Genomic DNA, 26,374 nt, shown 5'->3' on the forward strand with positions numbered 1-26,374 from the left:
GTAAATAGATTGGAGTCAATTGTGAATTGATTATGAGCTGCAAAAGCTTTGCTTCTTGCGCAGCACGATGATTCCTCTCCATCATGGAACAATTTTCTTGCTCCTCGATGGAGAGTTGCTGAAATTATTGGACTGTTAAGACAAATTTAATCCGGAAGGATTATTTTCCTCAAATCAAGTACAGTATCGTGAAAATTGTGTCTATTTTGGTGCGTACACTCATGAAACATTACTACAGCCTGTGAAAACATGAAACTGTTTCTCGGAGGGTTTGGATATTACATCAAAGCATTAAAAATAGATCGTTACTGACAGTAATGCTATTTTACGGCCTAAACAATTATGGGAAAGACTTCTGGCTTGAAAGCTGTCTAGTAAATAGTAAGCGACACGCTACACAACAAGAGTAAGTAGCAAGTACTTTATTGCCAAAGATGTTGGCTGATTGGAGTGCTGTGCCGGAGCACACTGATGGAAAGTTGAGGAAGAAAAAACTGATGAGAAAAAATATAAATATTTTTTTAATCACTTTTTTTTATTATTATTTTATCGACAACTACTACTCAGTGGTAGTTGTTATTGTGTCTTGTCTCTATGCTGTAACTGCAAAGTAATTTCCCTGCTGGGATGAATAAAGTACTTCTATTCTATTCTATATTCTATTCACACTTCCCTCTGTTGTCAATTTTTTCGGAGATGCTGGTTGAATTCCCAGCTGGACTTGCCACCAGCCTGCACTGCTAAATGTACAAATAAAAGTCCAGATACCTGCTTTTCACACCAAGATGTCATGCTTACTGACTAGCCTGCAAACCGTCCTGACCGAAACAAAGAGGAGAGACATCAGAGACAATGATGCAATGCGACCTGAAGGCCACTATTGAAGCAACCTGGGATTCCTTAACACCTCAGCAGAACCACATGCCACACTGCATACGGCAAGTATTGAATGCATATGGTGTACACTTACTAGAATCCAACATTTTTGTGATATACACATTTTATTTTTTATTTATCTGATGTAATATTCACATTTTCAGTGAAACTGGATTTTGTGTTTCTTTTAGCTGTAAAATTAAGAGAAATATATAGACGTGCAACATAACACTGATGAATCTGAAATTCAGTTAAGTGGCTGAAATAAATACGTTTTCAATAATAATCTCATTTGCTGAGATGAACCTGTAACCAGCGGCACTAAATCCAGAATGAGGACAGAAAGTAGCTTCTTGTTCACAGCCGTCACCACGTTTCCCTTTAAGCTGAGCTGCCGGGGATCCTGCTGTGGCAAGCCCTTCCCAGTTGCTCACACCTGCGTCTCCTGTGGGTGTGTATGTGTGTGTGTGTGAGTGTTTGCCTCCCACCCACGTTGGTAAATTTGGGTTCCTTCCTTGCAGCGCCGCTGGGTGAGAGCAGGGTGCAGCCTTTGGGTCCCCACTTTCCTCTCGGTAGGCGTCCCCATCCTGCCTTCAGATGTTTGGTCTATTAATCTGCATGTGTGTCTTACATGACCTTACAAAAGCACTCTCTCACTAATTCCCACTCAGTTGAACCCCACTTAAGATCTGAGACATAAGAGGAGTCAAGAAGGAGTGAAAATCCATGAATGTGAACAAGGAGGACACGAATGTTGATGCTTATTTAAGACACTCCAGTCCTTTATTTACCCTACGCAAAAAAAAAAACAACCCAAAAACATTAAATTGCTCCAGTACCTTGTTAGAAATATTTGCAGTTGGCCATTACTTCTTGTGGGGTGTGGATGGGGGCAGCTGACATGTAAAATCGTCCCGTTTTGCGAAGTTTAAATGAGCCACGTTGTGACTGCGAGGTAAATGTCAGGGGGTTTTCAGCCGGAAACCTTCTCCACAAGAATGTGACCGCGGGATGTCGAGTAAATCAATATGGAAGCAGAGGGAGAAGGGCTGAGGGAGGGTGGGGGTAAAGAAAGAGGAGAGCTGGGGGAAGAGAGGTTTAGTGCTGCAGGTGAAAAGGAAAATGATAGCAAAAGGAGGAGAAGTAGGAGAGAATGAGAAGAATAATGACAAGTGGAAGAGGAAACTGAAGGAGGGACTGAGAAGTGTTCTTTGCTTTCTATGTGACTCTTAAGGAGTAGGTCAATCTGTGACATTATCACATTGTGTGTGTGTGTGTGTGTGTGTGCGTGTGTGTGCGTGTGTGTGTGTGTGTGTGTGTGTGTGTGTGTGTGTGTGTGTGTGTGTGTGTGTGTGTGTGTGTGTGTGTGTGTGTGTGTGTGTGTGTGTGTGTGTGTGTGTGTGTGCATAATTGTGTTAAAATAGGCTGTTTATACGTTATGTTTTTGCTGCTTTAGAAAAAAATTCACTCAAAATCTGTGCTAAATAGAACACAATTCTACAATTTTGGGTTAAAATTGCTTTATCCTGGTAAAGATGTACACAAAAAACCCTTAAAATCAATTTCATTGATGTTGGATATGGTGGTCATGGAGACAGGATCTAATTGTTGTCAGGAAGACTTGTTCATTTCAAGTCGCCACTCTTTGCGGCAGATTTATTATGACTTTCCTTGCTATTCTTGTTACTATTCGTGGGGCAAAGATAATTACGAGAGTTCCTCCTGCCTTGTCAGAAGAAAAGTGGGTCAGAATCATGTCGCATTATTACCCAGGAGAAACAGAAAATTATTGATTGTTGATGAAAGGTTTGTAGACATTTAGATCTATTTAAACTTTTAGGGGTGCCCACAATTATTTATCCAAGTGTTGTTGGATAACTGATCACTTGTAAACAATGATTTTTTTATTTTCTAAGAGTTATTCTGCACAAAAAACCCCACAAAATAACACTGTAGTTGAAGAATTGTGACACATTTCTGTCAGCCTTTTTTCTTTCTGTTAAACATAAATAAATAGTACCATACACATCTCATTTCCAACCTTGAAAGTGCTAAAAGCTTAAATGAGTCCTGATCCGTTAGTTGACGGTGTTGCCACAACAACCAACCAAAGCACTATAACCAGAAGGTGAGGCATTCATTAGCGTACTTCGCTTTGTCCTTCTGCTTACGCGAGTCAAAGTTGTTCAACTACATGAACTGAACTCTGAGGTACCAAATCAAGGACGGGTTTGGTCTTCTGTATTTCTGCTCTGTTGCTTTAAAAGACGCCAACCTTCCCAGCCCCCCCCCCCCCCCCCCCCCCCCCCCCCCCGCCCCCCCAACCAGGAGCCCGATGATGTGCAGTTCTCTGCAGAGCAGGACTTTCAAACGATATTATTTCCATTTCAAAGCGCCCGCTGCTTCCTCACAAACATACAAGCTGTGGCATGTTACACAGAGCAGGACGCCACAAACCGCCTCATCACTTTGTTGCCTAAATGATAGTTAACCCCGTGGTTGTTCCCTGGTCTCAAAGAGCGAGCTGCTGCGCGCCGTTTCAATTAGGGAGCAGGCGTGGATGCAGAGGCCGTCCGCCGATGTTGCAGGGGTTTCTCCTGTGAGGCATCGCTGCCGCTTGACAGCGGTTTCAAACAAAGGGGCCTTGTTACCGCGGCTGTCAATTACACGGCAGATGTCTGGAGCAGAGGGCCAACTGCTTTATATGCAAGCTGAGGATAGATCCGCTAAACGGCACTAAGCAGTTCAGAGGATGCAATTATGTGATTATTTATCCAACCCACGACAGAAAACTTTCATCACTACCACACACACACACATATACATATATATATACAGTATATATATATATATAAAGACAGAGACAGCAGATTAAGATCTGCTGGTCCCAAAATTAATCTCCCTCATCTAAAAACCGCTGAACATGAACACACAAACACACACTTAAGCGCACAGCGGTTTCTCCTGCAACTTTAATGTTCTCATTTATCCTCTTATGCACAAATGTCAACCTTTGTCAGGCCTCAACTCTGCCTCTCCCTTTGCTGCCCTCCACACCTTCTCCAGCTCTCCCCTCTTCCTTTGTATTTGCTTCCATCCCTTACACCCCATTTATTGCCCTCCTCTTCCACGACAGCTCGTCCTTCTTCTTGTCTGCATTCCACTCACTTTTCCCCTTATTGTGTTCGGCTCAACTGCTCCCCTGCCCTCTCCGCTCCATCGTGCATAGATATTACACATTTCTCCAAGATATCCGGCTCTCTCTTTGTTTTGCTTCGTTGTCTTTCCCTTCTTTCTCTCTGCTTGGGGATCCTCTCGTGACATCATCACTCCTACAGTTACCATGGTTTCAAGGGGAGAGGGACAGTAAAATCCTTTTTTGATCAAACAGACCGGCTCGCTGCTACTCTCTGCTTTTTACGCCTGCTCAGAAACAACGAGGCAGATTCAGGAGTAATTCTTTATTAAAGCATTAAAACACATAGTTACAAGCGGGTCAGGTCAGCGTTACGGACGGCTCTGTGTGAACAAACAGGTCGTCATCGTACAGATCTTCATCCAGGTCGCCCTCCTCTTCGGTGAAGTAGGTGGGGAAAGGCGGGTTGAGCAGAGTAGAGCGTCTAGCTGGGAGTACTGTGTCTCTCACCTGCAACACAAACGCACACGCTTAACTAGAAGAACAAAAATCTAATAGAATTAGAAAAGACATTTTCTAATTGTATTTAGAAAACACATTTCTAATTAACAGGAATTTCTTACTCAGAGACGCACATTTGCATCATAAACCGCTATAATGGATCAAAAAGGTTGAGGCAGGCATCATACTCAAACAAATTCATTAAAAAATTGCCGAAAGGCTCGCAAAGGAATGCTGAAGCAAGAAAAGATGACAAGCTATTTTTTTTTCTGTTTACAATAAATAAACTGGGGAAGTCCCAAACCAATCTCTAGATCCCACTCGGGCATTTTTAAATAACTAGTATTAAGAGTCTTGGACAAAACTCAGCTTCGCACGACTGCTGATGTACCATCTGCCGTATCCATAGTGGAAGCAAAATGGAGATGCAGAATGTGCTTTGGATTGTAAATGTCTTCAAAGTAATTGCTTGTTTTCAAGTGAAAGGCTTGTAAAACTGAGATGTGCCAATGCACAACTCAGCTTTTAAAGCACTGGCTACAATGTCACATATTTCTTTTAGAAATCAAAATTTCTTCAATCTGTTTTTTTGGAGGAGAACCATTCTGCAACCAGTCTGTTAGAGTCCAGTCAAAAATGGACTGTAATACATATGGTATAACAGTAGGTGGTGATATGATTGACATTAACAACATTCAAATTCAAAAGAGGCAAACAGTGCTGGACTAAACAGTGGCAGCTCTTGTTTTCCTTTCCACTTAAACAGATTTTTGTGCTTTCATTTGGAGTTTAATGCAACAGAGTGTGGACAAAGTTAGAAAGATAAAAAAATAAATAATTTTTTTTTTAAATGGCTGAAATGTTCCTGTAGTCTCAGGTAGACAAATGAATAGTGTCCGTCTCATTGTATTATTTATCTATTTCATATAAACTCATAACTTGGCAGGAGAGGCTAACATGTAGCAGAAAATTTCTGTTGTAACAAGCCACAGAGATTCAGCATCACAACTCAACATTTAAAGATGCACTGACAAACTGGCAAAATCAGTGCTGAAAAGTGTAGCAAGAGTCACAGCAACGCACACTGGTGTTTATCTTGAACCGAATCTCACAAAGTTTGGTGTAAATGAAATTTGTATCCAAGAAGAGAAGCTCTCTGCCCTTAGCATGATATGAACTGTACATGCTCCACAACTCTTGGGTCAATGACTAATACCATTAAAACAGAAACATCACTTTCGAAAAACACAGAGAAGTCGGAGCTACTGACTAACACTCAGCAAAATGCTCCAAGCAGATCAGATAACACCGATTTTATACGGATCAGGATGTGAGATGAGTGAACGGAGGAGTAGCAACTTGTTACTTGAAAAATGCGATTTATAAAAAATGATTTTACTTTTGCAATTATATATTTTCGTCTCTCTTACTTAAACGTTTATTCTTTGTACGTCGAGAACTAAGTGAAACACAGTCCTGTTTCTGGATTCAATTAGAAATCCCCTGCACTTTCAAACAACAAAATTTTGGGGGGGGTTTCTTATGTAATCTCTGAAGTTTTAAATTGAAGAAAGAAAAAAAAAATAGCTGAATGTGACAATAACAGAACGGAGGGGAAAAAAAAAAAACATTATTGTGAATTTCTGTGGCTGCTGCTCCTCAGGCTACATTGTTTAGTCAATTCTAACAATGACAAACACTCCGCCTGCCAGCGAGGGGACGTGGAAAATGAATGAGCACAGAGGAAGAAGGAGGACCTGCGCTTGAAGCCATTCTGTTCGAGCGGGGAGATAATGCCCAGTCACGTAACACGTGAGGCCATGAATGAAACCTTAGTTAATGACAATGGCGGAAGAACTGCCACCGATTGAGGCTAATTTTAAAGCTTCCACTGGATATCTTTGCAATTTATTGTGTTCCAAACACACAAAGCAGCTCAGGGACCTTGGATCACATTGCAGTATCTGCACACCGCTTTAAATTCATGCAATAACAATGCAAATAACCATTAGATGGTGATCTGCATGATAAACTAGGGAACAAGGGGATGGGGGAGAAACAGCAATGGAAAACCTTCCTTTAAAGTGCCTAAATGCTCATCCATCATATCTTTAAGATATGATGGATAAACCTTTAGTTTTCCCACATGAATCACTTTTAATTTTCCCTCGGCTACACATCAAAGAGACCCTGACAAAGTGTAGAAACTACCGACTCAAATGAGTTGCTAATTAGATGTTCAAATAATAAGGATGCAGAAAAAAATCTTAGCAGTTAGCTATAGTGGTAAACGCAATCAATAACTTAGACATAATCCTCATTTGCATTTGGGCATTAAGGTTCATCAGAACAACAAAAACAACTAACGCATATTTATTATTAAGCTGTAGCCTTTGGGGTGTTGCAATCTAAAGCGCGCGTGTGTGTGTGTGTGTGTGTGTGTGTGTGTGTGTGTGTGTGTGTGTGTGTGTGTGTGTGTGTGTGTGTGTGTGTGGGTATAAAATTCAAAGAGCATTTGTATTCATTATTACTTGTCTCCAGATCAAATAAGAGTCCAGGTATATGCAACACTCCCACACTGATGAGGCGAGAACAACACACAGGGTAGGGAGATGGATGCTGAGGGTATTACTAACATTGTTAAGCTACACGCTTCCATTTCCCGTCCCATGAGAAATGAATACGCGTGCACCAACACACACACGGCCGCGCACACACACGCATGCATGCTGCTGATCCAGCACAGTGTCAATGAAGATAAATCGCACCATCTTGCAGATGTGACGGTGTTTCACAGGTGCAAGGTCACCCGTCGCAGTCAGATTTCCAAACATGCCGGAGCTAACCGCTGACTTCACACTCTACTGTGTGTGCGCATGTGTGTGTGATTTTGTTTTGTTTTACCTTCAGGACGCAGTTCCGGTGACCGGGGACGGTGCCGTGAACGTACAGCACGTTGTACTTGGTATTCACCCTCCATACCTGGAAGGCAGAAATGCGAAAACAAAGCAGATTGGACAAGATTGGATTAATAAAGGAGCGAAGAACAAACAAGCTGAAGGCAGAAATCGCCCGCGTTTGGATCGGCGCTCACCTTCAGTCCGTGAGCCGTGATGTACGTGTTGCCCATCCTGCCAGGCATCTTCTTTCCTTTGAAAACTTTGGCCGGATCCTAGACGGAGATGAGTATCACAAATGCTTAAAGTAACGGATAAAGAGAAGCAAACCGTTCATGTGTGTGCGTGGGGGTGTGTGGATGAGTTCATATCTTACCCCTCCTGGTCCGGAAGCTCCTGGTCTGCGGTGAGTTTTGGTTTGACCGTGGCTGGCTGGCTGACCTTTGAATCCCCATCGCTTCATCACACCTTGGAAACCTTTACCAATGCTACCAAAATACACAAAAAATTCACCAACACACACAATATGGAACCGGATTTACATTGCCTTAGGAAAGCATTAGAGCATCCTCTTTGTCACATTGCAGTCAAAAACTGTATTTTAACATACATGTGATGGATCCACTGGATGACTGAGAAATGGAAGAAAAATGAGGAAAAATAATTTTAAGAAACATCTGAAAATGTGATGTATTTCTGTATTCACTCCAAACCACCTCAAGGAGAAGTGAATATGAATATTATGTATTGTCCAGAATATGAATATGCTGGACAGCTGATGCTGAGGACCAGGATTATGAACTGCTGGTTTTTATCAATGCCTATCCATATGTTAGAATGGCCTAGTCCAAGTCCAGACATAAATCCAAACAGAAAATTAAAACTCTCCATCCAGTCTGACTGAGCTTGAGCTACTCCGCAAAGAATAGACAAAAACTGGTAGCTGTAATTGCAGCAGAAAGGTTTTCTAAAAACAACTAAATCACAGGGTTTGGATATAAATGCACACCGCACTCTTCAGATTATCATTATTCTCTTTTCTCTTCAAATTATGCACTATCTTGTTAGGTATGCATACTCTTTCAAGGCATTTCAATGGATTTAAGTAGATTAGTTGGTTCAGTGAGAAAACTAATTAAACAGACTTAAATTTGCACATAAAGTGAAATTTTCCTAAACAAATTAATTGACAAGAACTGGGAAAGAGAGCAACACAAGAGAAGACGTGCAACAAAAACACAAAAAAAAACAAACCCAACTCACGATTTAGCTGTGACGTCTACGTATTGGCCCGGACGAAAATGTGCTGCGTACAGAGGAGTGCCTTTACACGAACGAGACAAAATAAAGGAATTAATATCCAGAATTTCAGCTTAGTGTATAAAAGCAGGAGCAAATTTCTACCCATACCTGGTTTAATGATGGCGTTGTCAGACACTCTAAAGACGGTGACTTTCTGTTTAGGGGGAACTCCTGCATTCCTGAACATCTCCATTGTTTCCTCTGACCTCTGTCGATCATTGTGATGGGAAGGAGGAAAGAAAAAAACAAAACAAAATCAAGATTGATGGAACGTGGCAGGAGAAGCAGGAGCAGTGAGCAACAGTTGGACTATTAAAATATACCATCATCCTGTTACGACTGTACGGGAGCCAAAGAGACACACTCGCATGGAGACGCAGGCAGTCTTGGCAGCGAGAGTCTCTCTGACATTTGCTTTCGCTCCCCTCACTCTCAAACTCAGCGCCTCCGATCACTCCAGAACTCTCCCTCTTCCCTTCTGTTAACTGGAAATCAGTCTGCCAAAGCTGCTCCCTCCAACTAACGCTGACTGAGGAGTGATTCGGCTGTGAGGAGGGTTTAAAGCTTCCCCACCACTGAAGTCCTGACACTGATCCATCAGGCATCCATCGAGCCGCAATGAATAAATTACACCTTCATTTCTTCAGTCTCGCGCCGCTGTTTTTCACCTTATAACAATGAATTTCTACCGTACTCACGCCACGAGTGGACTGGCGTTGAAAAACTAATTTTGTAACATGTCCTCCATTCCTGCGTGGGACAAAGGATGGATACGCTATGTATGTTCACCAGGTGAGAAAAATGGTACAAAAGAAAAAGTATTCAGTCATTCAGGTTATCTAGTTTTTGAAATGCATTTTTTAAGGAATTTTTGGAATTGAAATTAAAAATATTTCAGCACTAAAGCAACTTTTCATTTTAACTGGGACAGAAGTAATTGGACTCCAACAAATTTAACATGAAGTTTGTTATAATCAGTGACTTTAAACAGGCTTAAATGAAAATTGAAGCTTGGCGTAGTTAAGAGAGTGAAATTTAACAAGATGCACTAACTGGCCACTTTATTAGGTACACCGTGCTAATACTTACTTAAGTTTGTCATCTTCATCAGGTCTAGATGCCTAAAGGTATTGCGCTCCATCCATGTGACTGACTGATTAACTTTGTGCTAACAAGCACTTACACAGATATACCTTATAAAATGGTCGATAAATGTACGCTACATTTATGTAGTGTCGAACGCAACAATAATTTCCTGCGTCTTCATTTGCTCGGAGGCCAGGAGCGCCTCAGGACTTCTGTGGTTTTGCAGTCACCAGCAGAATATCTGGTGTTGCTGAGATGCCTTTATGAAGGAGCCGAGGCTCTGGAGAGAAACTAAAAATGGCAGACTGCAAAGCAGAAGCTCGTCTTTTATTTTGGGATCGCGCCAAATCAGCTCTTTAGGGAAAGACTAATAAAGATGCGTAAAATGGGGATTAAACAGAAGCAGCGCGAAGAAGCCTTAAACAAAAGCATGGTAATTCAGGAATTTCAGGAGTTGCATTCATTATCATGTTGCAAACCAAGTCCTTTAGAGAATTTAGGAGACAGATGATTAAGCTACTGAATTTCAAAAATGTGTGTATTGTGTCTTTTTGAAGAGAAAAATAAACAAATATATCAGTGTGTTTCCTGACTTAAAAAAAAACCCCAAAACAAAATCAAGAACAACAACAAATGTCTTATGAACAGAACCAAAAGAAAGCCTCAACAAAAACACTCCATTCCATTTTGCACATAATTCTCAAAGCAGCATATAAAACGGTGCGATTCTGACAATTTTAACACTTACATGGAACGGTGACACGTTCTTCCCTCCTACTACAAGAGCAGCAGAGTGTCCATCAAACTCTTCTTTGGGGAGACACTTTATTACGTGGCAATCTTGCACCTGGGAAACATGTTAGGAGTTGAAAATATTGCAAGAAAACTCAGGAAGACAATGTCAGCAAAGCGTCTGATTAAACACCTGCCTGATTGTAGTGTCCACTGCTCAGCCTGGTCCTTGTGAGCAGTGGACACAAATAGCTGAGCAATTAGACGGACGTCTCTGTTGTAAAGCGTTAATATTCATCCACACGATTAATTTACTCTCACAGCATTTGGTCTAATCTAAATGGATGACATCAAATCACGACACACATGTGCCTCTGTATGCAATGCGTTACATGCGGATGTCATAAAAACAGATGTTTTTTTGTTTTCTTTTTTACAAGTTAAAATGAGCCTCTAATCCAAAATATTTAATTAAGTAATTAAGTAAGCGAAGCGAGTAAGTAGGTAAAACTAATTATATAGCACCTTTCAAGAGAAATCTTGACGCGCTTCAATAAACAGATTTAAAGAGAGGCGTTTTTAACTCCCTGATAAAAAAACCATGTGGTGATACTTTCAAACCACGAACACAAACTGAAAATTTAAACGCATTTTACATAAACCCCAAATGTTACAGCGGGAAAGTAAATTACTTGTACAAATTTAGTGGGCATTTTCTTTCAACTGGGACAAAAGACGACAAAATAGAAAGATTTAGAATTTGCCAAGAGAAAATATTCACGTCTTGCATATAATTTTTCCACTTTGCAATCATATTTTAATGTATTTTCTCAGGATTATACTTGATAGATCAACAGAAAGTAGGACTGTACTGTACATATCCCTTCTGTAAAAAAAATTATGTATATAATGTACTGTAAGGCTACATATCCACATATTCTATATGTTGCTACCCACTGCAATCTAACATGGTGTACATGTTTAAGCCACTTTGTAAACTCTAACATTTCAATGCTTTTAAAGTTGAGCAGGACAATCCTGATACGATTTTTCCAATCTACCTTAACAAGTGCTGGTGGAACATGGTGTTCCCAATAAGCAGGCTGGCTGCGCTGCCTTTTAAACATTATCAGAAACACCTTTCACAAAGGCAGACTGTGGAACAATCAAACAGAGCATGAAGAGATGCTTTCATTGTTATATTTTCCGCCTTTAGTGTCAGTAAAGCCAGTCATTCTTTCAAAGAAAATTGACTTTGTTTCTTTTTTTACCCCCGTTGCTCATTTCCCTTCAGATGACAAGAATTTACGCTTATTTTGATGCAAAGCAGACATAAAAAGTGTTTTATTTTTTGTACTACCTGCAACAGTGTGACTGGGTGTCTTTCTCCCGTTTTAGTCCAGATAGGAGCCATCCCCAACTTGACAGCAACTAAACCAACTCGCCGGCTTCCTGCGGAGAGGACAGATGAAAAGCTGGTGAGGACAGCTGAGAGGAACGGCGGTCCTGATAAACGGAGAGCTAAGCGATCACGGCTTCCACCTTCTGTCCAGTCCTGTCGCGGCCAGGGCTCATCTCTGAGAGGGTTGAGCTTCTCGGCTGTCTGTTTTCTGTAATCCTCTGCCGTGAGGTTTCTCAAGTACTTCTGGTTGTCCTCTGTAAGGTGCTCTTCGAACCATGTCGTTTTCATTACAGTCCTGACACAACCCAACAGCTGGACGGGGCTGAAAGACAGAAGAAAATAAAGATTCTGAATCGGCTTTAATTCACAAGTCGTTGTGCATAAACCAGGAATTTCACATGATACCTGACAACAAACATAAATATATGAACTTTAGAGGACTTGGGGAAATAAAAGAAGAATGTTATACATCCATCCATCCATACACCAAATACTTTGTGAAAAATAGTGCAAATATGCTTTTTGTTATTTTAGAGCCAAGTAGATGATTAAATTGGCTTTAAGATGTTTGTTGTGTCCATCAGAGAGAGACTGTGGGAAGAAGTTGTTTAAACAGTTTGTGTCCAGAAGGTGTGGGGTCTGCAGAGATTTTAGCTGCCCGTAACATCCCCGCCCCTAACTAGAGGCAAGTTACAATACATTGACACTCGGAATAAAGAAATAATAATAAATCACTCCTAAAATCAGAAGCAGGAACGAATCTAAAACACTCAAGGCAGTGTACCATAGGGAAACACTGTCCTGAAACATCCCTAATATTGTTTTATTTTTCATGAATGTGTTCCCCTTACAAACGAGCAAGGTTGCAAATGGGCAGAATATTCCCAGTTTTTCAGAAACTTTCACTTATGGTGAGTTCATACCAAGCGCGTCAAAAATGTGTCTGACTCTTCAAGTTCGATGCGTGTACAAAACGAGTTTTGAGCCTCAGGCGTGTCTCGTTTGCATTCAAAGTCTATGTGGAGGCGCATCAAGGGCCCGTTGCGGCACATTTCGAGCATCTAGCGCGGCGTGATTTGAAGCGTTTTGAGTGTTTGACTCATCCAGCATGTCCAGCATGTCCGACGCTAGGTCAATGGTGTCCAAAGTCAGGCCTCATGGGCCGAATCCTGCATGTTTTAGTTGTTTCTCTGGATCAACACACCTGAATCAAATGATGGCTCGTTAGCAGGCCTCTGCAGAACTTTGACATGCTGAGGAGATAATTAGACCATCTGAACCAGCTGTGTTGCAGCAGAGACGTGTAAAACTGGAGCTCGACGAGTTAGAGAACTTCAGGATTTTATGGGGTAAGTTAAACTGAGTCATGTTCAAAGATAAATATTAAAATTCAAATTGATCACTGGTAGACATCCAAGCAAAATTAATGCAATTAAAAAAACAGATTTGAAACAATAGAACTTTAAAAATGTAACTGAATATGAATATAAAATTTTTCCCCAGAACAACAGAAACATACATATAGAGTAAAACATTCCAAACCTTCAGACTCATACATTAAAATCAAGGTTTGAAATGGAAAAAATCTCGCTGCTCCCTGTAAAAAAATATAAAAGTCCAATTTGACACACAAACCAAACAACAATCATTCTTCTAACCTCTCAAGACTGCTTTCTACATTTTCGCCAGACCCTTTCAGACACTAACCTCTTCCTGGGCCTCATCAACATCCTCCGTAAGAAAAGTGGCCTCAATACCCCAAGGTACTAGAAATCATCTGTGCATGTAATGGAAGGATACACAGTGCATCTAGAGGGTGTGGCCTCAGTACCCCTGTGGGAAGCGGTGTGCTATGTGCATACTTCCATAAAATCTGGTAGTTCTGCCAAAAACGCTATACTATTTGTAACCAATCTAAAGTTGAGTCAACCTTCAATATTTCAAACTCCATGTTTATTCCTGTAAATGCCTGTTCATTTTCAAACTTGGAAAATTCCTGGAATTTTGCTGCCATAGAAACAGGAACACATTACAAAAGATAACCACAACAGGGAAACTAACTTCTAGGACCTAATTTCCAGCTGTTCTTGTGATTTAATTGGTAAACAGATAAGTTAAAATGTCTATTAAAAGCTTGTGAGGATTACCTAATATCACAGACCATCTCAAATTGGACCAATTTGAGACATGAGGGAAGATATGACCTTCCCTCATATCTAAACATATAACTACATTGCTTCAGATTAAAAACATTCTTTGCTCAGGTAATTTATATTATTGTCTAAAACTCAATACGTCTCATCTGGACCTTTTCGATTCAGTAAAGCCAATAAATGAAAACAAAAACCAACTGATATCTTCTGAGTACAGTCCTAACTCATTAAGTCTTAGGACAGTTTTCTCATGCCAACATGTCTTTAGTGTCTGAGCATTTTCGAGACGCTTGGAAAAACATTCAAAGTAACAAATCTGATTAGATGACTGGAGGTGAACAGTTCCAGTGCTCTGGGCTGGGTGGGTATCCCTGCTGCAGCACAGCTATTTGGACTGGCTGAATTATCTCCTCATTTTTGTCACAAAGTTCTGCAGGAGCCGGATGATGGCCCATTCATTTCAATTTGGTGTGCTCAAGGAGAGAAACTTCTAAAGTATCTGAAACGCCGGTCCTCCAGGACTACAAATGCTTTTAACCTGCTTTTACATACTGGGTTGAACGCAGTGATTTCAGAGAGGTAATTCGACCCGAGGGTGACTTAAAGCAAGTCTAACAAAAAAAGAACAATCCCCCCAAAAAAGACAAAGAATCAGAAAGCCCTTAGGCACAACATTTAATATGCAGAGGAAGTGAGTAGAGAAAGATTTCTACTGAATAATAAGTTTATAACTGATTACAGTGTTGATTTGTTTTTGTAGCTTGTTGTTCACATTTTTTTTGACTTCATTAGGGAAGAATTATGTAAACACAATTTCTGTTGCCATTTATCCGCTGATCAGCAACAAATAGCGGGAGGGGGAGGGTAACATTATAGAAGTCTTTCACAGCTCTTTCGAGAGGGTTTTCTATAAGAAGCCTTTTAAAAATGCTGATCAGAAAGCTGCATTAGTAGCAATTTTATCTCACTAAACCGTATGAATAAGTCATGGGCACAAAAAATATATGCAGTCTTTCTGAGCTCATTACACAAATACAAGCATCCAAGATGGATTGCAAAACAGGTTTAGCTTTCCATAGTTTAGTGTGAATAAGCGTCAGCACAGTTTGTCACCAAAAAGGTGAACTGTGCACATGAGTCATTACTGCTGAGCTATTTGAGTCGTCTCTGCCAACTGTGTGTGCAGAGCTGCTTTTCTAAAAGTTGCAGAATGCTGCCTGAGATTAGACACATTGCATGTCAGCGATGCATTCCCAACTTTTAACTCTTATTTGAACTATTAAGGCTGTGCATGCATGTGTTAATGTGAAGACTATATTCAGCAGTTCGAAATAATTTTACTTCATTCTGCCTTAATCACATTTAAATATGGATATTATGTGAATGAGTCAGATTTATACAAAACACATACCTATTTTTAAAAGTTACATTTAAATTATTTTAAGAGATTTCTTTTGTCTATTGCCAGTTTAATTCTAAGTTGGTCAGTCTGGGTTTTTTAATTCGTGAATGCATAAAGAATAATAGCTTTATTTTTGGCGCTTTATACATATATTTAAGTCCAAAGGTACTAACATAGTACTATGTTACAAACATAATAGTAAAAATAATTATTGTACTTATTTTCTTTTTCAGCATCACCTGCCTTTTTTCAACTTTTACTATCCTCAACAAGGCAGGTTTATCTTCCCAAATGCCAACCTGACTTCCTCTGATGTTAGTTTTTTTGTCATTTCATACCACTTCGTTGTCTTCTAACCCTGCTGAGAACCTGAGATCTTTCTTAAACATATTTAGAGTGAAGGAAAACAGTTTGCTGTTTTGTGTAAACTCGTGACCGTGACTTGACTCTACAAACTAATCATAAGCTAATCAGAAAACTAACAGACTCCAGGAACGAACGGCTCAGGTTGGGTGTTGAAAATAAAAGTATCAAAATCAGTCATTGACCCTTTTTGAAATAGCAGAAATGTTTATTTGTACATTTTGAGTTGAGTGCTTATTATTATCTAATTTAGATGAAAAATAAGTCTACATAGTAATGCTTGCCAAATAACTGTGCACACTGACTGTTTCCCAACAACATTAAAACTTCACTTTAACTTTCTTAAATATTCAGTAATAAAACAATTGTGCAAACATTAACAATAAAAACAATTCTCAAACAAAGGTTTTCAATAATATAAAGACTCATGAGATTATCGGTAAAAAAAAATAAAATTCTGTAGGCAACACCTTGAATCTGATTACAGAGCTGTGCTGTTTGAAGCTTTCAAAGTGCTTAGGAACTAAATCAAGACATGTAAAACCCGAACTTAGCCCTGGAAGATGGATTCTTGTACGTAAAGACTACTCACGGCACTGCTTTTGGTTGAATTGTGGTTATATCTTATGGTTCAAATCCTTCTGGATTAATTCCAAAATATATTATTATTAATTCTTCTGGAAACTGGGGGAACAGCTTAAACAAATATTTGTACCTCATCAAATAAATAAAAATCTCCCCACGAAATAATTAATGAATATAGCTTGTTTTTATTTCATGAGTGAGTATATTTATATGATTATTTGTTAATATTTAATTTTGAATAATACAGTTCTTAAATCAACGGCATCATAGGACAAATGGGTGTGTATAGCTCTGCTATTGTAGCTGTATATTGTGGCTAGTAAGTGTGGCGATATGACTAAAAACATATTTCAATATCCCAGCCCCAAACATTGACATATGTCTTACAATCCCAATACTATATTAAATGTTAATGTAAAAATGTTAAGTATTTTGACCATAAAGAGACTCGCCTCCAAAGCCATCAGAGACGAGTTCTTAGCACAATTAGCCAGTTAGCATCTTTACCTTTCAGCAGCTGCCCGAGGACAAAGGAGCTGTGCTCCCCGCTGGAGAAGAAACCGACAGCCCAACTTTGCCATCATCCTCATTCTTCGCATTCATTCATAAATCTGGCACCAATAAAAGTAAATTAAGTTATGTTACCGGTTTAAACATGAAAACACATGCTTTTGTCTTCGTCCACTTACCTAATGTCACCCCTACCATTTCCGGTACTTTAGCAAAATAGTTCCGCAGCACTGTGGTCGATGCAAAAGGTTCCGTATCATATTAGAAATGTACAATCTTTATCGCTTCTGAATCCAAAAATATAATAAACGTTGATGTTAACAATATGCATCTTTAGTTTCACATAATTTTACTTTTATTTTTACATGCCGTTATTATATTGTACTTTGGATATAGGTATTCTTTTTTCTTTTGTGTTATTTCCAATAATATGTTTGACTCTAGTGTGAAAGTCAAATAAAAGAAAAGTTGAAAAATAGGAATTGACCATTTACAACTGGTTTGAAATATATTAACTTAGAAGCTCTTAGGTCATCATTACTGTTTCCAGACTATTCTCTAAATAAGAAATAGATGTTAGCCGGTCTTCTGTTGAATACTAATTGGCCTTTTCACAGAATGAGACATTCATAGAGTGTACCCAAATGACAGACTAAGTTCGGCTCCCCCTAATTATCTGTGTGGAGATTGGTGCAATAATTTATTCTTGCATATTTATTGTCTGTGTGGGAGACAATGAAAGAATATGTTGTCTGGAAAGGTGTCAATTGTGTTGGCAGTGTTAATTATAGCAAAGGAAATGTGTATAAAATGTTTAGAAGTGTGTGTCAATATTGATTGACACTTCCATCACTCTCAAAGTTCCAGATTATTTACTAAGATGTCACTGTGCATAGGCTACGTGTTTTTTTAGAGCCAAGCATTTTTTTTGTCTACTGTTCATTTTTGTGTTGACACTACACAATGCCTTGAGATTATTTTTACAGGGAGATGCATAATAATTTATTGCAAAAGGTTTTGTCAGCATTTACTTTTATAACAAAGCACACATACCTCAGATGTGAGGTTTAATCTACAGATCTGTCCTTGAACTTATATAATCACTGATTCAGGCAATTTAAACCATTATTCATAGAGTTGGTGGCTCAGTATAAAAAAGCAATTAGAGTCTAAATGGAAAAATCGTGTTTACCATCTCTCTGGGCACTAAAATAATAAAATCAGTTAACTTAATTTCTAGCATAGCATATTGTAAGCATGGGTGAAGCTGTGTTTGAGTCCAGCTGAAATCATTCTGTTAATCGTTCAACCAATGTCTTCTTATTTTAGCAATGGCTATCATGAAAGGAGAGTATTTTGCTATTGAGAAAAAATGCACAGTGGCACAGTTGGTAGCACTGTTGCCTTGCAGCAAGAAGGTCCTGGGTTCGATTCCCGGCCCGGCATGGAGTTTGCATGTTCTCCCTGTGCATGCGTGGGTTCTCTCCGGGTACTCCGGCTTCCTCCCACAGTCCAAAAACATGACTGTCAGGTTAATTGGTTTCTCTAAATTCTCCCTAGGTGTGAGTGTGTGTGTGCATGGTTGTTTGCCCTGTCTGTCTCTGTGTTGCCCTGCGACAGACTGGCGCCCTGTCCAGGGTGAACCCCGCCTCTCGCCCAGAACGTAGCTGGAGATAGGCACCGGCAACCCTCCCGACCCCATTAGGGACAAAGGGTGAACAGAAAATGGATGGAAAATGGAGAAAAAAATTCATAATTATAATGAAGGACTTCCAGCTGAGAAATTGAGTTACAATGAAGTAGAACTCAGTGTTGTCCAAAAGGCCCATGTTGACAATTTGCTTGAGGGAAGGACACCTCAGAATCACGTTGCCAACAGTGCAGAGGTTGCTCAACATTAGCAGAATGTGATTGTGAGTGCATCTGCATGCAGAGTTAAGTGAAGACATTAAGACCACATAATTATGACAGAAAGGGTGGCTTAAAAGTATGTTCTGTCCATGACACATGGACAAAAATTTGGTGCAAAGTTATTGTCTATGGATTACTTTAGGCATCATGAAAGACATCATGAAAGTTATTTGGTTGGAGAACAAACACTGAGAGTCCTGCAGCATGCCAAGAGTGAAGTACTCCAATACAATACTGTTTTTGTGTGGGATGTCTTCTCATGCCAGGTTGTAGATTTACTGTCCTTAGTGATGGTGTCGTTGCTGCTGGATAAACGCAAACCAAAAACAACTACACAAGTTCACCTTCACAAGTAAAGATCTGAGTACATACTTTATTCCCAACATAATTTGGGGGTAAACTAGACTTTATAAGGCATGCATTGAACAGATTTTTTTTCCTCAGCACTCTTCAATAAAAGTTAGATTTGTGGAATGCACAAATAATATTTAGCTTCTCAGCAGTTACTCACACTGGAGCTGTTGCCTCCGAGTAATCATGAGCCTCTTGGCTGCTTCTCTGATCAATTTTCCCCCTGGCTGACCTGCCAGTTTAGGTGGACGGTCATGTCTCTGTATGATTACAGTTGTGCGATACTACTATCACACTTTTATTTTGAGTTGCTTGACATTGCTCGAGTGATGATCAAAGATTAGGATACTGTTTTATAACCTAAATCTAAGTTAACGTCGACACGTTTGTCCCTGATCTTTCTGTCGTCTTGGTCTTTAATGTGATGTGTTAGTTCAATAATTTTATAATCAAATTTTTAAGGTTTTCACAGAACAGCTGTAATATAATCAAAATAAATTAGACAAGGACTGAATTTGTTTACCAATTTGGTAATTTCTGAAGTCAGTCTGTTGCGCTAGATTTTCTAGGGGTATCAAGAAAACAAATATGTGTGATTCTCTGAAAAGATTTAGATTTCTATCGTAGTAACAAATCCTTTCTCTCTCTTTTGTCTCTCTCTGTCTCTATCTTACACAAACAGACACACTAACAAAAAAGATAACGCAACGTGAGAAACCCAAATCATCTTTATTATCACCAACATGCAGGATACAGAAAAAAGAAACAATTTCCAGCTTACAAATTAGACTCTACCACAAACGCTTTTCTACCATCCTGAAACTCTTTACAATGTAAGAAGGTTATTAAGAAATTGTTACAATTATCCATTAGTTATTCATTTCCATTTAGCAAAATCACAAGCAAATCTGTAAAAAAAAGAACCCCAAATGCCCGAGATTACCCCACTGCTTCACACAAATGACAGAGATACTTTATTTCATAACTAGCAAGCGGCTACTCGAGATTGGATATTAGTGGGAGCTGAATTATGCATGCATTCATGCAGTACACTAAATCGAATGCCACCAGTCCCACAAATAACATTTGCAATGCTAATTCTAAGCATTTGGGGAGGGGAGGGAGTTTTCAGGCTCATGTTCAGGCTTTTCCCCTCAAATATTGGGGAACCTTTAGCATTTTGTACTTGCTAGTTATCTAAATAAGGTAGAAGTGTCATTTCTTTCAGTGGGATATGGTCAGACTATGCATGCCGGTTCTGAAGACTGTTAATATTTCTACAAATACATTTTCAATATACAGTATATAGCAATAATTTCCCAAGTGATGCCATTGTGGCCAAACATGCAATAGTCATCAATGGAGTAGTTCAAATTGCTTTACCATAACAAGCTAATTCTCTCAGCTAGACTACAGTATGTTGTATTGATGTGTATATGTATTTGCTTATGTCTGCTTTTAGACATGTATATATTGTACAAGATTTGGATGCATTTTATATAACTTATCAGGGGTGTAACAAGATCTGGTTATGAAATTCCACTGAATTAAAACACTTTATTTTCAAAATCAGTCAGACTTTGACTTTAGCTTAGTAATTGTGGTTGATGTAAGAGTGTTTTTAGTAATTTACGTATGTTTATATTTGTAGTTATAGAGTTAAGTGATTTCACCCCTGTGCCATAAATACTCCTTGGTTCAATTTCCTCCATTGTCAGATCCTCTACTGTCTGCCTGCTGCTGGCAGTCTGTTCTTGTCTCCTGAGTTGTGTTATCAAAATCCTTTATTTACTAAGCTCCTTCTGTCCTCGTCTGCATTTGGGACCCCAGCAAAACCGAAACATGACATATTTCACACTGAATTGAAGCCAGGGTTGCAAAGTGTTATCCAGTTTGTTTCATTTTGTGCCTTTTGTCTTGTCAAGCAAAACCAAGCTATTATCATGGGCCCTGCACATTGACCAGAAGCTGCTATCTATGTTTAAGGCTGCAACTTTAAAGTATAGGAAAGTAAGTTGTTTTTGAGATGAACTGATGTGGTGAACAATCATGAAGACTGTTTGTCAGGCTTGCCGATGACATTGGTTACAAAACCAATGAAGAAGCGTCTATAGCTTTTAAATTATTTATCACAAAGCGTTCAGGTACTCAAAAGAACACAGGAACAGTGAGAGATGAGATCTGAACAATTTCCTGAAGCATTGTGAGCATCTTAGGCTAACTGTGTGCCAGAAATGATGGCAAAGTTGGAGTTTGTTTCACAGGTTCATTATAGAGCTAAAGTTAACACCCCCAGTCACACTACCGCTTAACTGCGGAGAATTTCAATGGCACCTGAAGATGCACCGCCTAAGGTAAATAATGCTCCAGCATTGTCCTCTTACATGTTACTCCATAGAATACATAATTTGATTTCCAGGTAAACCAGGCAGGTACAGATTTTTCTAAAGATGTCAAAAAACTCAGCAGCATGGGTGCTGCAGGTCTCACATGCCATGTGTGCCACATATGCGGCACTTCACTGCTACACATATATTGCTGCAATTACCCATCCATCCATCATCTTCTGCTTAATCCAAGACAGGGTAAAACAGAGAGGTCTACACTTCCCTCTCCACAACCACTTGGGGTAGCTTTTTTGTGGGAATCCCAAGGCTTTCCAGGACAGCCGAGAAAACTTAGAACCTCCAGCGTGTCCTGGGTCTTCCTCTGGGTCTCCACCCGGTAAGACGTACCCAGGACATATCCCCATAGAGGCATCCAGGGGACATTCTAACCAGATAACCAGCCCACTTTAACTGGATCCACTCAATGTGCAAAATCCCAAGAATAATACTAATAAATCTCATGCAACACTACTATCTGATTTATTTGGCAATTTTTTTTCTGGCCACCTAAGGGCACTTATTCAGCACTAAAAATTCATTTGGATCAGCTGGAGGATATTTCAGCATAAAAACACACCACAGCTATACAATGATGTGATTTCAAAAGTAACAGACCACTTGTTATTACAATGTGAATTCCACACTCTTGATCCCAGTATACACGCTCCATTCAAAACAGACGCGGATCAAAAGCAACACACTTTGGAAGCATAACAAGACAAATGTTCCACAAAATTAGCTTAATTTCTTCACCTTTAGACCTGCATGCACAGCAAGATAAGAAACTGCATGATCAGCAGTTTCAGGACTAATCAAAGATTTTAGGAATTACAGCACAAAAAAGAACAAATTTATTGCTTTAGTGAAATTATAATTCCCCGTCTGCCCCCCAAAATGAACAAGCATCCATCCATGCTTTGTCTGGACCCATTTATCATTGCAGGGTTGTGGAGAGGCTGCTGCCTATTTCCAGCGGTCATTTGATAAGCATAATAACCTCATTATATGAACTGGTCATAGCCAGACTGAATTATTTTAAATTAATTACTGACTTGTGGAAGGCAGATTGTTAAAGCAAAACAATTCCTAGACTCCCCCAAGCTACTGCTAAAAAAGGATTGTGCTTCCTTTTTGAGGATCCATTATTTTGCATTGCTTTGTGTGGTCTTGTTTCATTAAATGGATGTTTTGTTACACCCCTGTAACTTATGTATGTATATGAAAGTGTTATGTATACATATGTGCATGTTGTACATCGTCAGGGGCTGAAGGTTCTTGAGGACTCGTAGTCCGATATACACTTAGGTTTGATTCCTTTTGCGTTGTAGTAATCCACCACTTGGTTAGGAACTTCGGCCAAAACACTCTTAGCCAAAGCAGCTGGAGAGGCCTGAAGAAAACAGAGACAAAGAGGAGATGTGTTTGAAACATGCAAGCAAATACACTCGCACACACACTCCCACACACACACACCATCCACTCTAAGAACTTGAGGGGAAGAATCTAAGCTATACTGTGTGTAGACCACCGAGACTGAAGTGATCCGACAAGATTGTCTGACAGCCTCTAAAATATTCTTGCTTTCTGTTTTTTTGTTCTCTGGTGTCACTTGATTTTTGTGCACAACACGTGTGTGTGTGTGTGTGTGGGTGTGCGTGTGTGTGTGTGTGTGTGTGTGTGTGTGTGTGTGGAGGGAAAATAGCCCAGCCAAAAACAAAAAAAAAAGGAATTGCATCATATTCTTTGAGCTCCTGTCACCCTTCTGCATAAAAGCGCTGTCTTAACACAACATGAAAGTAAACGATGGCACAAAAACTAAGCCACAGACTCTGCTTTTGCATGGAATTAATAATGCGCAGTACTGAGATTATGTTTGTTCTTGTTTGCTCAATGTAGATTGATCTTTAGTTTAACTGGGCTGATGCAGGCCTCTTCTCCAAGAAGGTCATTTTGACAATAAGCTGCTACTTTGTTTGACCTTGGGAATGTCAGTTTTTTTCACTGGCATGTAACAATGTAGAATTAAACAAATCCAGTGTGACATTATTATCATCATCATAATCTCAGCAACGCAACTTTATTATTTTATGCGTCATGATTTATTGATATATGTGAGCTACTTAGCTAAAGGTTTGTGTTTAACGGACTCTCACTCAGTGAGACAGACGCATGCGTGCATGTTCAGATCTCCCCGTCAGCAGCAGGCTAATATTCATTCAACTTTCAGTGTGTATACGCAGTTTTCAATGCAGTCTCGTATGGAGCAATAAAGTGCAATTTGTCTAGTGAGAAGAAAGGAAAGAACTGAAAAGAAATGGGTTTCTCATTGCCATGTCACTGCAGATTTTTCCTTTATTGTTCCATAGTGATAAAGTGTCCCAGTTGGGAAGTCAGGAAACACAAGCATAATTGTTGTTTTTCTTCTTCTCCGCCTGATCTGATTTGCAATGTTTTTGTCTGTTTTGTATTTATTGCCTTCGTTTGAATGGGAGGTTTATTGATACTACTGGTGCACACAGTGTGTGTGCCTTAGTGAGCAGCTTGTAACTAGGACTGGATTATTTTCATTTTGACCAACCCTGGTTGGATGATCAAAAGCCTGATTTATTCATTTATTTTTTCTGATTGGTGAACACATTATGCCTAGTTGCAGAAAGATCATGCTTAAAAATCAGGAAGTGAGACTTCAGCGTCTGGCACTTATCTGCATTTGTAGTTTTAGTCTTTTGTACCCAAATAAACTGCCATTTTTTAACTTGCATTTGGGACTTTTTGTTGAATTGGCAATGAAGTCCCCGAGCTGACTTCAGCAGATACCAGGAAGGCTAAAACATTTGCTTCTCACAAGCTATGTGACAGCAAATGTCACATAGCTTATGAAATTTGTGACACTTTTAAGCTTCTGCTTAAAAGTGAAAGCTCTTGAATCTTTCACCTTAGTCTGTTGTGTTGTGTAAATAAATAAACTGGTTTTTGTAAAGTAGTCAGTTCTAGATGCAAGGCAGCCATGTTGGATGTTGTTGTAGGGTCATGTTTGTTTTATTTATATATTTATATATTTGGGAACCACCGCTTAAGGTCACAAGTCTCCAACCTGTGGTTCCAGAGCCACATGTGGCGGTCAAACATGATAAATAAATATGACTTGTCTGTGTTTTAAATTAGTAAAACCATGTTTTACAGTATATTGCGGAAGAGGATTAGGGCCACGGAAAAAAAAAAGAATTCTGAGTTTAAAGTCAGAACTCTCTTTTTTTTTTTTTTTCGGTGGCCCTAATCCTCTTCCGTAATATAATGCCTGGATATATCATTTAATTTCCTAAGCTTTCTGGAGGCCTTCAGGTGTTTTTCTCTGACCTATTTTAATTCACATTTATATGTCTAAGAAAATGGCATAGATAATATTGATGTAAAGTGGCTATCAAAGAAATGTGTTCTTTGCATGAATTTCTTCCGGGTTTTTTTAAACATGGGATTTTCTTATATAGTTCACCTGCTCTAGATATTTTTTATTTTTCCTCAGACATTCTCTTTGACCTTGTTCTGTCATATTCTCTTATTTGTAAGTATGCACTGCACAATATGCTCTAAAGGTAAGGTACCATGACTGAACAGAAATGTTAGTTAAAACCTGTTAAGACCTTCAGAAAGTATGAAAAGTAAAAAACAAAGGCAAGTTAAAACACTACAAGAGAGCCTGTTTTTTCTATGCAGGTGCTGTATAAAGAAATCAATTATGGTTTATAAGTCCAAATAAATATAAGCTGAAAATACAAGAACATTTTGTTCATATTTAACTAATAAATCTGCAAAGATATGCTGAAAACACTGAAAAGTAGTTGTTACTTTGAGAATTTCAGTCATCGTCCCATTTTTCAGTGCTTTCAGGAACACCAGGAATCAAGCAGACAGACTCACATGACTTTTGAATCCTCAAAGTCAGAGAGGCCGTTGTACTCAATCTCACATAATTCCACGAGACAATGCATCATCAAAGAGCCTTCACCCAGGCCTCCTCACCCTCTTCTTCCTCCATTCCCCTCCTGTCATTTCTAGCCTCCCTCCTCCTCTCGTTCCTCCGCTCCTGCCTACCTGTTATCCCCCACTCCGCCTGTCACCCAGCAGCTCCGTCCTCCTAATCCCTTCTGAAAAGAGACGACGGAGCAGAAAATCACCTCTCCACCTCTGTCACACACTCCCTCGCTCTCTTTTGTCTTTAGCTCTGGTCTCCAGCTGACCCCCTCGAATGCCATCTCTAGCGAGCTGTCTCCCTCCTTCATCTCCCTCCACAATATTCATCGCCTCTCCTCTCTGGCCAATTCTCCCTCCTCAAACACTCGGTACATGTTCCCTCTCCTTAACTTACTGATGCGATGGGATATAATTGCTTAATTTCTCAGCTTGTCACAGGCCAAACTCACCATAACGGACCCCGCCAAATCCATCTGGTCAGAGCCAAGCAAAATTAATGCCAGTGGAGAGGAAAAGACGTAAACACAAATGAACATGAACACACAAACACTCAAGGAAGCGGAGACCTGATGTGTTTTGATGAGACTGGCAAGCATATTACACCCATATTGGGGGAGGGAGAAAATCCCGTAATTTTAAGTGTAAGCGCAACAAATGTCCTACCTTCAAAAGCTGAGTCTCACAAATATATATCATATATGCACAAGCAATACTAATAAGAAGATGTACATGGCATTTAACAAATGTATTCAAGACTACTTTTTGAGTTGATACTCATCCAAGTTAAAAAAATAAACTTACTTTTATT

The 26,374-nt window shown here is 39.5% G+C and overlaps 2 protein-coding genes across 2 annotated transcripts in view; both read right to left on the minus strand.

Moving 5' to 3' along the window:
• Positions 1 to 4,322: 4,322 nt before the first annotated feature.
• On the minus strand, positions 4,323 to 17,171 carry mrpl3 (mitochondrial ribosomal protein L3). Its single transcript, XM_005797304.3, has 11 exons — positions 17,125 to 17,171; positions 16,943 to 17,046; positions 12,073 to 12,254; positions 11,891 to 11,982; positions 10,547 to 10,645; positions 8,821 to 8,920; positions 8,674 to 8,734; positions 7,787 to 7,898; positions 7,608 to 7,685; positions 7,418 to 7,495; positions 4,323 to 4,522 (listed from the first exon to the last, which is right to left on the minus strand). The coding sequence occupies exons 2-11, from the start codon at positions 17,032 to 17,034 to the stop codon at positions 4,373 to 4,375; spliced, it is 1,044 nt and encodes a 347-aa protein (XP_005797361.1). The 5' UTR covers positions 17,035 to 17,046; positions 17,125 to 17,171; the 3' UTR covers positions 4,323 to 4,372.
• Positions 17,172 to 19,912: 2,741 nt separating this feature from the next.
• Positions 19,913 to 26,374, minus strand: part of LOC102234676 (copine-4) — a 35,408-nt gene continuing 28,946 nt past the window's right edge. Inside the window, exon 16 of the mRNA XM_005797305.2 lies at positions 19,913 to 22,984. Within this exon, the coding sequence (XP_005797362.1) occupies positions 22,853 to 22,984 (132 nt within the window). The 3' untranslated portion in view covers positions 19,913 to 22,852. The remainder of the gene's footprint in view (positions 22,985 to 26,374) is intronic.

The sequence above is a fragment of the Xiphophorus maculatus genome, chromosome 13, assembly GCF_002775205.1.
Source record: "Xiphophorus maculatus strain JP 163 A chromosome 13, X_maculatus-5.0-male, whole genome shotgun sequence".
Lineage (NCBI taxonomy): Eukaryota > Metazoa > Chordata > Actinopteri > Cyprinodontiformes > Poeciliidae > Xiphophorus > Xiphophorus maculatus.

Coding starts and splice junctions, on each gene's coding strand:
- mrpl3 (XM_005797304.3), bottom strand. CDS start 17,034: ATGCGAAGAATGAGGATGATGGCAAAGTTGGGCTGTCGGTTTCTTCTC. Junction 12,255..16,942: donor CCTCGGGCAGCTGCTGAAAG/GTAAAGATGCTA, acceptor TCTGTCTTTCAG/CCCCGTCCAGCTGTTGGGTT. Junction 8,921..10,546: donor AGAACGTGTCACCGTTCCAT/GTAAGTGTTAAA, acceptor AATGATCGACAG/AGGTCAGAGGAAACAATGGA.